Consider the following 14,035-nt stretch of genomic DNA (forward strand, 5'->3'; position numbering starts at 1 on the left):
GTCTTCCACGCCCTTTTCTTGTTCAGTCACCACAGCCAGCTCTGTTAGGTCTAGGTGCTCCATTTTACAAATAAGAACACTGACTCACAGAGATCACATTATCCAAAGTCACAGTCACTGAGAAAGCAGGTATCTGAGTCTGTGCAAACTGTAGAACCTACTCTTCTTAACTACTGTATATCTTCATTAAATGGATTATTTCACCCAGAGCCTGCTTTGCTAGAGGAACTCAACATTAGAAATCTAGAAAAGCTTTAGGGTTTTATTAAATGTGGCTAAAAAACAAAAATCCAGAGCAAAGTCCACTTAATAAAACTTTGCATAAATACTTTTTCATTGTCCCTGTGTTGACAGTTTATTATGTGAGGAGTTTTTGTCCTGCCCTAGTACTTTGTATGTTTGTATTAAACAAGCTAACTCACTTACGTTTACAAATAAATCATCTCACGATAGACCATAGATTTAATAGTAGAGAAATACTTTTGATGGTTTTTCTTAATGAAGATAAACCCAGTTCAAGACAGTATTAAATATAAAGCAACTTCTTGCTGGGCGCCTGGATGGCTCAGTTTGTTAAGTGGCTGCCTTCAGCTCAGGTCATAATCCCAGGGTCCTGTGTTCGAGTCCCGCATTGGGCTCCCTGCTTGGTGGGGAGTCTGCTTCTCCCACTGCCTCTACCTGCCACTGTGCCTACTTGTGCTCTCTATCTTTCTGTCAGATAAATAAAAATCTTTAAAACAAAACAAAAACAGTTTTTGCTACTTTGATAATATGCTGCTATATGGCTTGTAATAAGTCACTGCCCCTCACTCTGCCTAATTTTCTCAATGTAGCCAATGAATTCCCAATTCTATTGTGGATTTTTTATGACTAGCATAAAATAGGAAATGTTTATGTCATTTCAGTCTGAGACACAGCAATAGACACATTTTTCAAAATTAAAAACTATGGCAAAAATACAGCATAGAGAACATAGTCAATAATATTGTAATAACATTGTATGGAGAAAGATGGTGACTACAATTTAACCGTGGTGAGCATTGGATAATGTATAGAATTGCCAAAGCACTATTTTGTGCACCTGAAATTAATACAATGTTGTATGTCAACTATATTTCAATAATAGTTCTTTTTAAAACTATATTGCCATATCTTATTTGTTTGGAGAAATTAGATACTTTATGTGAGTATATTTTGCAAATAAACAATCAGATTTTACATGAAGTAGCTTTTACTTTGTTCTTTCCCTTTTATTATTACCTTTTCTCCTTTAATTATCCAGGGACATCATTGTGACTTTGTGCTTTAATAAAGTAAAGCCCTTAGAGGCCTTGGTATGTTTCATTTGTCCCTTCATTCTCTCCCTTCCCTGCCCACATCCCAATCTGTTTGGAGTAACTGAGTAGGAGCTGCCAGAGCAAACCCGGCACTTGGGTTTATTAAATCAGAATGCTTCATTATATTCATCAGTGGCTCTCAGACTTCAGTATGCCTCAGAATCATGTGGAGGGGCTGGTTAATACTAAATTGCTGGGCCCCCTTTCAGAACTTCTACTTCAGTAAGTCTGGGGTGAGGTCCAAGAATTTGCATTTCTAATAAATGCCCCCGTGATGCTAATAATGCTGATGTGGATGGAGGGACCACTTTGAGAACCACTGGGCTTCATAATAATATGTATTAATGAGAGCGGTTACGTTTTTCCTTCAAAGAATATGGACTGTGTTCCATGGATTCCCTTGTTTTTGCCCTAAATACTAATCACTTTCAAACTTCCGGAGCTGCCTGTCAGTTCTTATGGACTGTTTCAGAAATGAATTCCATATCTGTATTCTTAATTATTTGTACATTTTCATCTTTTTCCCTCAACCTTTTTTCCTCCATACCTGGTGTTTCTATACCCTATGTTCCACTGCACCATGATTCTTTTTTGTATCTCTTCTGCTAGAGAAGCTGGGCATGTCCATATGCCTAGATAACGAAAGTATCTAGAGAAGTACACACGAAAGTTAATTATTTAACCCCAGAACCAAAATAAAGGAATAGACATTTGGAAATGTCCTTTCTCCCTTTGCATTTGGGATTATATAGTTTTTAACCATAAGGGAGACTGGAACTAATCATATCATATTGAGACTTAGGTAATGAAATTATATTGCTGATTTACTTATTTTTCTCCCATATAAATATCATCTTGTTTTAAATGTCTTCTAAAATGAATGTCTATTAAAAATAAATTTCTTTTTTAAGGCTAGCCCATTGATAAGACAGGTTACATAGTTAATTATGTACATATTTATGTTACTATTTTATCTGTTATCTTTTGTAAACTTTGCACTTTTTTTTTTTTTTAAACCAGCTATTCCCCCGAAGGTGTACATGGTTATACGTAATGAACAATTGCTTACTATCAATATCTGGTAAGTCTTAGTTTTTACGTATCTTAAAATTATTCCTATTTATGTTACTAGCTTTTATTATGCTGGTTATTTTTCTTTACAGGTAAAGCTTCTCAGCTTTATTCCCATAATTTACCAGGGCTTTTTGATTATGCAAGACAAATGCAGAAGTTACCTGTGGCTATTCCAGCACACAAACTCCCTGACAGGATACTGCCAAGGTAACTGTACATTTACTTATGTGTCATCCTTAGGGGTAGTATGTTAATTAATTCTAAATAACAGTTATACTACAGAAATTGAAAAAAGCACTCAGTTTGGGTTAGTAGAAATCATTTGTAATGAAAAAACTGTGAGAGGTAATATATTTTCACAAGAACTGGAAGCACCTCTAGAATTTTAAAACTGATGGTTTTCACAAGATTAAAACTAATTTTTTTCTGTGATTTGCTAGTAATTTTCCATCCCATACAGTGCTTTTGACATACTGTGTTAATTTTAAATAAAGTGAATTTTTTTCAAAGTACAGTTTCTAAACTTAGAAAATTAAAATGATTTATTAAATCAAGGTTTTCACATTAGAAAGTAGTTACTTAGGAATTGAGAGGTTTTGTTTTTCTACTTTTGGGAATATTTCATTTTGCTTTCTCTTCCTTTGGTTATTATCATGTTGTGCCTCATTTGTTGACCAAAAGGTCTTTGGAGTCTAGTATAAATTGTATTTTAAGAAAACATTGTACTGTAGCCATTCTTCCTTTACCATCTCAGTTGTAGAGCAACTAATCTACACCCTTGGCTTTCAAGTACCTTGAAAAGCTGTTGTTCTCAATTGCTGAGTTTACAGTAGAGTTAAAATTTGCCCCATTACGCAAAAGATTTTAAACTTAACCTTTTTGATGAAAATCATTTAAAAATTATACTTCTTGCTTTTCTGTCTTCTTAAAAGATTACATTGAGTTTAACTGGATCTTTTCATGATGACTCAGAGTTGCAACTCTGGACTTGATTTATGATACTTACATTATAATATCTACAACTGGAGTTAGCTATTATCAACCCCAAGAATGGGGTCAGGGAGTTTCTTTTTTTAGATAGTGTTTGTCTGTCCCTCTTTTTCTCCCAGCTGCCACTTGGTGCTGTTGATTTTCTGTCTTCATATATAGCACATCTCCATCTAGTTGTCTGACTTGATAATCCTAAATTCCTCTGGCCATGGAAACTGACCACCAAGCTTTTAAAGTATATGTAAGGAGGGCATCTGGGTGGCTCAGTCGTTAAGTGTCTGCCTTCAGCTCAGGTCAGGATCCCAGGGTCCTGGGATTGAGTCCTGCATCAAGCTTCCTGCTCATTGGGGAGCCTGCTTCTCCCTAGCCCTCTGCCGCTCCCCCTGCTCATACTCTCTCTCTGTCAAATAAATGAAATCTCTAATAAAAATAAAAATATATGTGAGGTACAAGAGCCCTCCAAGGAGTGAATTTTAATGTATTCACTTATTTTTATATCATTTTGTCAGAGACATTTGGAGCTTATTTGAGCTTATTTGTAGCTGTGTTCAGTTTTTCAAATTTTACTGAATATATCAGATGTGCAGAAAGTTTCCTAGTATACACATGAGACAGAATTGAATGATGTATTACCTCTTCCTTTAAGGAATTTCCATAGAAGAAGATGCTACCTCTAAGAGTACTTTAGATCTGGGCTGTTATGTCACATAACTTTGTGATAGTCAGTCTTCAGTGTTAGTAACACTCAGCAGTATTTCCTTCTCACTTTCTCCAGTTTTGTTATCAAGAAATCAGTTGTTGTAAAATCTGCTCTCAGTTCTCTCATTTACTGGCTGGAAATCTGAGAACTTTTTTTGCATGATAAAATTTTGTGTGTGTATTAGTACCAGCTCTTCTACTGTAAAGTGAACACAAATTAAACTTCTTTGAGCATCTTGTAATGTCCTGTGGTTCTCATTATAAATCTAGGTACTCACTATCTGGTACTGTAAAGCTGCTTTAGGAAAGAGTAGGCTTTGGGATCTAGTTAGACTTGATAAATCCTGCCTTGTTCACTTAGTAGGTTTGGGACCTTGAATAAATTATACAACCTCTCATCTGTAAAATGGAACCAGTATACCTATCTTGTAAAGTTGTTTTTAAAATGATATATTATGTATGTATAGTATTTGCCATGGTTTCTGGCACCTGGTAGTGCCAGAGATCTTAGTAAGAGATCTTACTAAGATCTCTTACTAAGCAGATCTGTTGTCATCATTGTTAGGCAAGGTAATTTGAACAATGTCTGTAACGTAACCTAAAATAGCTTACAATAAATAGACTGAGAATGTTGGTTCACTTCGGATTCTAGTTAGCTGGGTGCTGGTAAATAAATTTTACTGCCTTATTGTAAAATCATGACTTAAAAGTAAGGTAAGTCTATATAGATCACTGGAGAAAATTATAAAATTTTGATAATATTTCAGTGCGCTGCTCACAGCTGTTCTGAGTAGTTTCATTATTGTTAACCCTCAGTTGTACTTAGTAGTTGATCTTGCATTGACTGCGTAGTATTCTTTACGGTCTTTCAGAACCTTGCAGTCGGTTAATCCTCCTGGGTTTTGACAGATTCAGTAACTTAACCTGTTAAGTAACCTTGGAACCCAGGGGACAATTTCGTAAGTGCAGACCGGGAGCATTAAGTTTGTTGCAGTGGAAATCTATCAAGAGTTTGATTCAGATTTTTTTTAAACCCTAAAAAGCACTTTGGTTCAAGCAGTTTACTTAATTTAAAGGTATGGGGAATTTTTGTTTTGTTTTAAGTTATATGAAATTTCACTGTATGTAAGGGGTATTTTTATAAATATTAATATAATGCATGAATTGGAACATAAAACTCTTCCCAATATTAATGTAGTTGACGGGAACAATAGGTGCTTTAACCCAAAATTTGAATTCAAGGTATTCTAGATCATCATTGTCATTTAGTGCCTCAGTATCTGATGAATTAGTCATTGTTTAGGTACCATAATATTAACCAAATTCTAATTCACACAGATAATGTACTTACAAGTGGTAACATTTTAACAGCTTCTCTTGCAAGCTCAGAATACTTTTTAGTGAAACTGATCCAGAATTATAAAAAAGAAGTAGATTTCTTTTTTTGAAGTTGAATCACTATGAACACTACAGTTAGACTTAGGACACTAGATTAGAATTCTTTCTTCCTAGAATTGCTAACTGTATGACCTTGAGGAAATTATTAAATCTAACCCTCAGATTTCTGTGCTGTGACCTATCTTGTGGCATTATCAGAGGGACTGACACAGAACATGTGAAATTCATGGCAAACAATAAGGTCTTATTTGTAAATGTTAGCAATAGTTATTAAAGATTTTTATAAATATAAACATCAGCATATAAAACATATTAAAAGCCAAAGTTACAATACCTCAGCATTATATGCTTTGTTATTACTCAGTTGCCAATTGTACGGTGACAGGAACACCCATCAAGATTATTCTGAGCTTGTTTGGAATGGTATTGAACATCCCATGCATGCTTTACTATTTTATTACCAGCAAAGCACAGCTCTGTTTTGTTTTGTTTTAAAGACATGCAGAACAATGACCTCTAATCTGTGGCACATTTACAGTTGTAAAAGAAATTTAAATATGTGTACAGAAATGGGGAAGTATAATTTGACATTTGTGTAACCTTACACTAACAGTCTGTTTTATCAACTTTCATTATAAAAGACATTTGAGTTTATGTATATTTTTTTAATTTTAGTTTTAAAAAATAATTTTAAATGGATTTTTCATAGTAAGTTTGAATCAGATATTTGCAGAACCCCTAAAGGACCTTTGCCAGAAAATCTATATCCCATTCTTCCTGAGTAGAGAAATAAAAATGGCTAAAAAAAAGTTCTTAAAAATTGTTTTAGTGGTAAGACATTTTACATAGCTTCAGCTTATTATATGTGCTAAAAATATATTTCCTCAGTTTATGGCTTATCTTTTTACTTTCTTAGTGGTATCTTTTGGTAAACCAAAGTTTATATTCAACAAATTCATTCAACAAATTGCCATCTGTAGTTTGTGGTGGTAGGGATCCATCCATGAAAAAGTATCAAAGTTTATTAATATTTTCCTGTTTAATTTGTCCTTTTTGCATTTTTTAAAGAAATCCCAAGGTCTGTTCTTCTAAATCTAAATATTTTATAGTCTTATTTTTCCATACTTTAATAAATCCTTAATCTACTTGGAGTTGGTTGGAGGAGGGATGAGAAACAGATCAAATGTATTCTTATTTTTAATAGATGACCTAATAGATTTAACAACTCATCCTTTCTGCACTGATCTGTAATGATACCATTATCATATACTAACTTCACCTACATGTGTTATATATTCATTTTCATTTACATTTAGGAAATTTGCTGTATCAGCAAAAATCCCTGAAACCAAGTGGTGTCAGAAATGTTGTGTTGGTAAGTAAACTATTCCATAACATGTAGCTCTTCTGCTTTGCAGAATAGATAAGAAAACAGTGTGGGGTTCGTTTTTAAATCTAGTATAAAACAGTACTTCTCCAGGCATTCTGCCAGTTATAGTTTATTTTTCCCCCTTAGGTAAAACAAATGTCTTGCCCATTCAGTTTCCATGTAAACTAAACCTAATATAGTACCTTGCACGTAACAGTTGTTTTGCAGATAATTTATTAACTGGATAAATGGAGAAAATAGGATGACTTTTATTACAGCACTTTATCATACCCTGTTCTCCAGGGGTCCTGCTCCTTATCCACTCACATGCTGCTCGGTAATGGCTTAAGAACTGCATTTATTCATTCAGCGTATATTTTTATGCCTTTAATATGTAAAACCTTATGCCTGTGACATGAAAGTTGTAGTTTCCCTGTTCACACACCACGATCCTAAAGTCTTCTTCCTCCCCCATCACAATCAGCTGTTTTATTTGCATGGAGCAAAAGCAAACAAGAGTTGCCTTGCCTTACCTTAAAAACCTCTGAGGCTTTATTACTTGTAAACCTGTATTTTGAGAATTGAGTAGTAATGTCTTCATGTCGCTAGAACCAAAGCATCACTGCCTCTGAACATTACCACCCAAAGCACCCTTAGTCACCTGTCCCTCAGTGTGCCGTAGTCTCTCAGTTGGCGGCTTCTCCCCAGATGTACTGCGGAGCCTTCCTTCGGGATCTTGCTGCCGCACCTAATCTCCCTGCTGCTGTACGTGAGACCTAAAATCTTTCTTCCCACCGCCAGAACCCATAATAACCTCCTGTTTCGTCTGTGCATAAGACAAAAGTCCTGCTCATGGTGGAGGAGGTTCCAGCTTTTGCTGAAAATGTTTTCACCCTGCAGTCTAATTGGGAAATTGAACTCCGGCCAGCTGATGTTCGTTTGTGTTCAGAGCATGCGACTGCTGTTGTTAGGACTTTCTGTATGATAAGAGAACTTACATATACTTTTTTGCCTTGACAGTGCGAAATCCTTACACAGGCCATAAGTACCTATGTGGGGCTCTTCAGACTAGCATTGTTTTATTAGAATGGGTTGAACCAATGCAGAAATTTATGTTAATTAAGGTAAGCATGAAAAGCAACCTCAGTCATTCTTAGTATAAAAGCTTCATTAAGTTAATTTTCCTATTCTTTCAAAAAACAAAAAAACATTTTTTTCTTTTTTCCCCGTTTCTTCTCAAGCTAATTTCATGACTTTGTTTTGTGTGGCAGGGTAGTGAAAAGCTGCCTGACTGTAAGGAAATCATTTGGCCAGATAGAAGTTTTAGAAGAGACTAGAGAAATAGTTCAGGGAAATGGCAGTAGGAGTGAGAAATAGCCTCTCACAGACAGTCTTGTGTCCAGAACAGGGGTGTGTGAAGAAGCAGTGGGGTGTTGTTTGAATATATTCTCTGGTTGACCCACTCCATCACAGAGAAACAACCTACAGGTTGGCATTTGGCCTAAGAGGACTAGGGATAACCATAGAGAGAGGGAACTTATTTACTTGAATTCTGTGCTTAACTGTTAATTTGCCCAGGCCTTCCCATGTGTGGGTTATTTTGGGGGGGGGGGGTTTCATGCCTAAGTTTCTCTAGAATCTTTAATGAATATTCTTTAAAATATTTAATATTACTCAGCTGTAACTTAAAATTGGAGGAAAAACTAATAAAATGGTTCACTCACACCAGGGAAATACCAAATAGATTTTTTAAAGCTGATTTCTTTGCTATTTAATATAAATTAAGTAGTCTTATTTCCTGAGCATTTGAGATGTCCCTGGAACTTGGGGTCAGAATATAACTGGAGTGGATTCTTCCTAAATTTTACAGTACAGCATTAAGGTATTTAAAGTATTGGATTCCTGTTATTTAAATTTCTATAAGTGATTAAGGAATCTGGTTTTAATTTCATACCACTATTTATTAACCTCAACATTAAGTAGGGCTAAAGAAATGGAAAAATAGCTTCAAGAGATTTGAACCCATTGAGGTGCTATTGCCACAAATCACTGAAACAGAAATTGTTTAAATCAAAAGCTGAAGGGGAAAAGTAAGTAACCGTATAAACTGTCTAAAGCAGAGCTTCTGGATACAGCCGATTTATGGCAAAAAACTGTTTTGTTCTTAGCTCCTCTTTGTTCTTGCCTATTTGACAAAAGCACACCTTCTCCTAGATGGGAGTGGTCAAGTGCACGCCATTTGATATTTCTGCAAACCTTCCCTTCCCTGTCTTCTTCCTACCATTCCCCCTTTAGTCTATTTTAGATATATCCTCTCTATTCCTTTCATTCCTAACCTCTGTCAGAATGAAAAATAGTTTCATTAGATCAGTGTTCAGAGATACAATCTGATTAAACCTAAGGATGAATGAATTTTTTGTGTCACCTGATATGTTATACCACTTATCCCAACATAATGGAAGACCATTCTCCCTGTTAAAGGGATTTTAGGTATGAAGAATATGCAGGAGAAAATATAAACTTAGAAGACATGGGGAGCTTAAAAATTACCCATCCACATCTTCTCTTTTCCATGACTTCTGTAGTCCAGGGGAGCCTGGCTCTGACTAATTTAATGAGGCCTGTTGCTAGTGTTCTAAGATACTATAAGTAACTTAAAATACAGTCTCCCTCAAGACTTCCCACCTTCCCATTTTTCTTAAACTCCCTGAGCTCTCTGTAGGCTCTTACCCTGAATCTCAACCCAATTCTCCTTCCCCTGTCTCTCTCAAGATATTGTGGGTATTTTGTTTCTGTATTTGACTTTATTGTGACTAGTGTTTATGATGTTTCTATTCTACAGTCTTAAAAGATGTGTTCAAAAACATTTTTATCCTTTCTGTAGTCTTCCTTCCTCTTAATGACATTTTTGACAGTTTTTGCTTCATTAGGCTACATTTTCATCAAAAGTAAAAGTTAGAAATTAAAGACCTTGCCAACAAACAATTATGTATTTATTACAAACCATGCAAAACTACAGAGACAAAAATAAGATGTAGTCACTGGCCTTAAGGACCAACACCATTAGTAATTGGATTTAGAGCTCTTAGACAGAAGTTCTCTTCTATTAATGACTTAACAATACTTAATAGAAGCTAAATAGAATTATTCACAATCTCTTGGTTTTCTTATTTGCTGACAAAAAAAGTTAAACAGAGGCATTTTTTCCTGCTTTACTGCTCTTAATCACATTTCAAAGAGAATTATTTTAAATACTTTGCCTTATTAAAAATCTGACTGATGTTAGGCAAAGCCTATTCCCCAGGTAATGAAAGAGCTTCTAGAGAGGGGGTTTGATGAGACGTGTCTATAGCCATGGGGTGGAGGTCGTCTGGCAGCCCCAGGAAAGGAGGGGATATGGATGGGAGCAGCAGGTGCACAGAGAGCTTTACCTTCTAGGTGCGAGGACCACATTGTATTTTCTAACACTTTGAGAACAGTAGCCATGGTAGCCCCAATTCACCTGTTTCTTTGCTCCAGACTTCATTATCTTTAGAATTTACAAGTTGCTAGGTGAGAGAATAAATTCAGTAGCTTTGTTAAATACTAATAATGCTAACCTTTTGGGAAATAAAATGAAAATACAGCCATTTATAAGAGTAACAGAAATATAAATATATTAACAATGGGCTTATTAAAGTATGTGTAAGACTTGATATTTTTTGGAAAAACAACTTTATTGTGAAGCACCTCAGATCCCCCCCCCACCAAGTCAGCTCCCTTACTTTCCATTTTTACTGTATAAGCACACTCCCCTAAACATTAGAGTTAATTTTACCTGATTTTTCAACAGCGTGTAAGTGGAATCGTAAAGTATGTATTCATTCGTATCTGGCATCATGTTTGTATCGTTGGGATACAGCTGTAGTCATTCATTTCATTTTCATTGCTCTAAGTTCCCGTTGTGTGAAATGCTGAATATGGCGTCATTTTATCTGTCTACTGTTGATGGGCATTTGGGTTACTTCCACTTTTTTGTTATTTGAACAAAACTGCTGTGAACATTTTTGCATATGCCTTCTATCCACATGCACACTTTTACTGTCCAGAACATATAACCAGAGCATTATTGCAGGGCCCAGAGGAATGCGTATCTTCAACAGGAACAGATAACGTAGTTAACCTGTGTGGCTGCACCGTGTAGTTCATGCTCTAATCACCTCGTGAGTGTTGGGTCCATGGTCAAAGGAGCGAGACTGATAAAAAGCGAAGGTCAAGCAAAGCTTTATTTTGCGCCAAGCATTGAGAATCATACTGACCGGCCAGGGCCATCCCTTGCAAAGAGGTGAACCCTCTCTTTTTTACAGACTAGCTTTTAGGGGCAAAGGCCATGTGGTTGGGCCTGGCCATGCACAGGTGACCAATGAGATTGTAACACAGAGAAAGCTGCCAGTCCTGCTAGGTCACACATAAGTGACCAGTTGAGTTACAGTTTACCCTATAGTAGATATTTGAGCTAGCCTATCACCTTGGTCAGAATTGGCACCCATACTCCTTGGTAGCTAGGGAGACCATATGCGCCCCCACTGATTGGATACCTCCACCGGCCTGACCCACCCTTGTATTTGGGCTTTGTTACCTGGGACTGGTTTCCAGGACTTTTTTTTAAGTAAGTTCCCTGAAGGGGGAAGGATGGAGCTGCTCTGGCTAAATAGGCCCTTACAGTGAGCATTCGTCTGCTCCTCTCCTGGTAACACTTGTTATTGTCAGTCATTTCATTTTAGTCATTCGGGTGGATATATAGAGTCTCTTGTAGTTTAATTTCCTGATCACTGATGATGTTAATGGTCTCCATCTATTTTTCTAAACTTACAAAACATGAACTTATTTAGTCCTCTCGTAGCAATATAAAAATAATTTCGAAGCTATGTAAAATTAAAATTGTTTACATTGTAACCGTGAGTTTGTGAATAGTCACTTGAGATATAAGGCTAAATTTCTCTTATTTGTGGTTTTTTTCTGTCCACTTACAAGAGGAGTGTTGCTTGCTAATTAGCATTTCAGTGCTCTTACCCATGTTTGCTTGGTTGGATAAGAAGATGGAGAATAACAGGCACATCGAAGTGGACCACAGGAGGCTCTGCCACAAAGGGGTGGGCAATGCTAGGCCAGTCACCAAATTTCTGGGTCTCTGTTTCCACCTCTGAAAAGTGAGGGTTGAACAGATGATTTCTAAGTTCCCTTCCAGCCCTAATATCCCCAAATTATGTGATTTTTGACTTAAAAAAGATTTACGGTGCTAATTTTTCTGCATATCCAAAGTTTCTGTGACAAGAAGCAATCTTTTTAGGAGAGAGTTATGTTCTATATTTTCATAGAGCTAAAAATTCTTAATGGTGTTCTCATGAAATTACTTGATTTTTATTTTCCTTTGTTTAAGATACTTTCATTTCTCTCTCCAGCACATAGATTTTCCCATACCGTGTCCACTTAGAATGTTTGAGATGCTGGTAGTCCCGGAGCAGGAGTACCCTTTAGTCTGTGTTGGTGTCAGTAGGGGGAGAGACTTCAACCAAGTGGTTCGATTTGAAACAGTCAATCCAAACTCTACCTCTTCGTGGTTTACAGAATCAGGTTTGTGATTTTTACTGAATTACTAAGGCCAATATATTTGATTTTATAAGTAATAAATTTACCATATCTCTTATTAGGCAAAAACAGTGTATGAAAATCCAATCTAGAATAACTTATTAAACTGGAAAAAGAGAAGATGGCTTGCTTTAAAATAGTGAATTTGTTTGAAGCATTTGAAACATCAGGTGTTCCCCCAACCTGAGTGTGCTTCGGAATCACCCAGAGGCTTGCTGGCCCCCACTGCCAGAGCCCTTCATTCCCTAGCTCTGGAGTGGGGCCCGTGAATTTTCATTTCTATGTGTTCCCAGGTAGCACTGATGGTGTTGATACAGCAGCCACACTTTGAGAACTACACATAGACACATATGTCCAGGCCTAGAAATGTTAATTGAAATAAAAGGAAAAACTGCATTGAGTATAGTTTATTTTCCATTATACTCCTCTGTAATTGATACACGGGTTCTGTGCAATAGCATTAATAAATGTTTATTGATTTGTAACTAGGATATAAATTATAACTAAGCAGTGATTTCTGAAATATTAGAGGGTACTTGAAAATAATTCTTTTATATAAGTTGTTTCCTTAAATTTTGATCTGTGTTGTCCAGTTGCATAGTAGATCTTTCCTTCATAGTATCTTAGGAAATAATTCCAATTAATGAGCTTTTTACAGAAATTTGTTGATAGTTGAAACCTTCAATTTTGTTGTTGTAGTCAGTACATTAATAAAACTTGTGTTTCATGGTAAATAAATCTTGATTGAACTTTTACACTTTAAAAAAAAGTGACCTGAACAATCTTTTTTTCTTATGTTTAAAGCTCTGTGTTTATTACGGAGCTCTTTTTGATGTTTTTCCCTTAAAAATAACATTGTACAATGTTTTGCTATAAAATAGTGGCTGTTTTAGAAGGCACTTTTTATATATTTAGAGAATTGGGGGTGGAGCAAGGGGCAAGAGGGCCGGGAGAAGTTAGAGAAAATCTTAACTGGGCGCTGTGTGCAGTGCAGAGCCTGACACAGGGCTCAATCTCATGACCTGAGATCATGGCCTGAGCCAAAATCAAGAGTCACACTTAACTGACCGAGCCACCTAGGTGCCCCTAAAAGGCAGTTTTTAAAGGTTTTGCAGAGGCTTTTGTCAGAGTCTTTGAATTCTTAGGGAAATATTAAGAAGCCAGTTTGCAATAAATACTGATTTTTCAGGAGTTTGTTGGAAGCCTGAATGTTCACAGAAGGAAAGAAACTAAGTGTTGAGGCTTTTTTGGCAGTGAAAAAAAATGACAAACACATTCACAAAAACCTAGAAACAATTACACGACTTACTGAAGCCCAGGACAGTTGAAAGAGCTTTCCTTTAAGGATACATTGTTGAAGGGAAACATGGTTGGCCCCTGGCAACATACGTGGCTTCTGTAGCTCCCCCAAATTGTACTGCATTCTCCCTTAGACACCCATTTTCCCTCTCAGACAGCGGGTGCACTCCTGCTTTCCTGATCTCTTCTTCCCTATTTAACAGGAAGGCATTGTTGGGGGACTGGTACTTAAGTGTTAGTG

General features: G+C 36.3%; 1 protein-coding gene across 7 annotated transcripts in view; it reads left to right on the top strand.

The window, feature by feature from the left end:
* The window catches only part of MAP4K3 (mitogen-activated protein kinase kinase kinase kinase 3), a 193,126-nt gene that overhangs the window by 168,940 nt on the left and 10,151 nt on the right, over positions 1-14,035 (top strand). For all 7 annotated transcript variants that reach the window (XR_004287953.1, XM_032352889.1, XM_032352887.1 and 4 more), the window contains 5 exons: positions 2,358-2,418; positions 2,501-2,618; positions 6,815-6,873; positions 7,888-7,991; positions 12,309-12,480. Coding sequence is in view for 6 of the 7 variants with exons in the window: in XM_032352889.1 (XP_032208780.1) it covers positions 2,358-2,418; positions 2,501-2,618; positions 6,815-6,873; positions 7,888-7,991; positions 12,309-12,480 (514 nt within the window). In the remaining variant the exon portion in view is untranslated. The remainder of the gene's footprint in view (positions 1-2,357; positions 2,419-2,500; positions 2,619-6,814; positions 6,874-7,887; positions 7,992-12,308; positions 12,481-14,035) is intronic.

The sequence above is a fragment of the Mustela erminea genome, chromosome 7 (assembly GCF_009829155.1).
Source record: "Mustela erminea isolate mMusErm1 chromosome 7, mMusErm1.Pri, whole genome shotgun sequence".
Taxonomy (NCBI): Eukaryota; Metazoa; Chordata; class Mammalia; order Carnivora; family Mustelidae; genus Mustela; species Mustela erminea.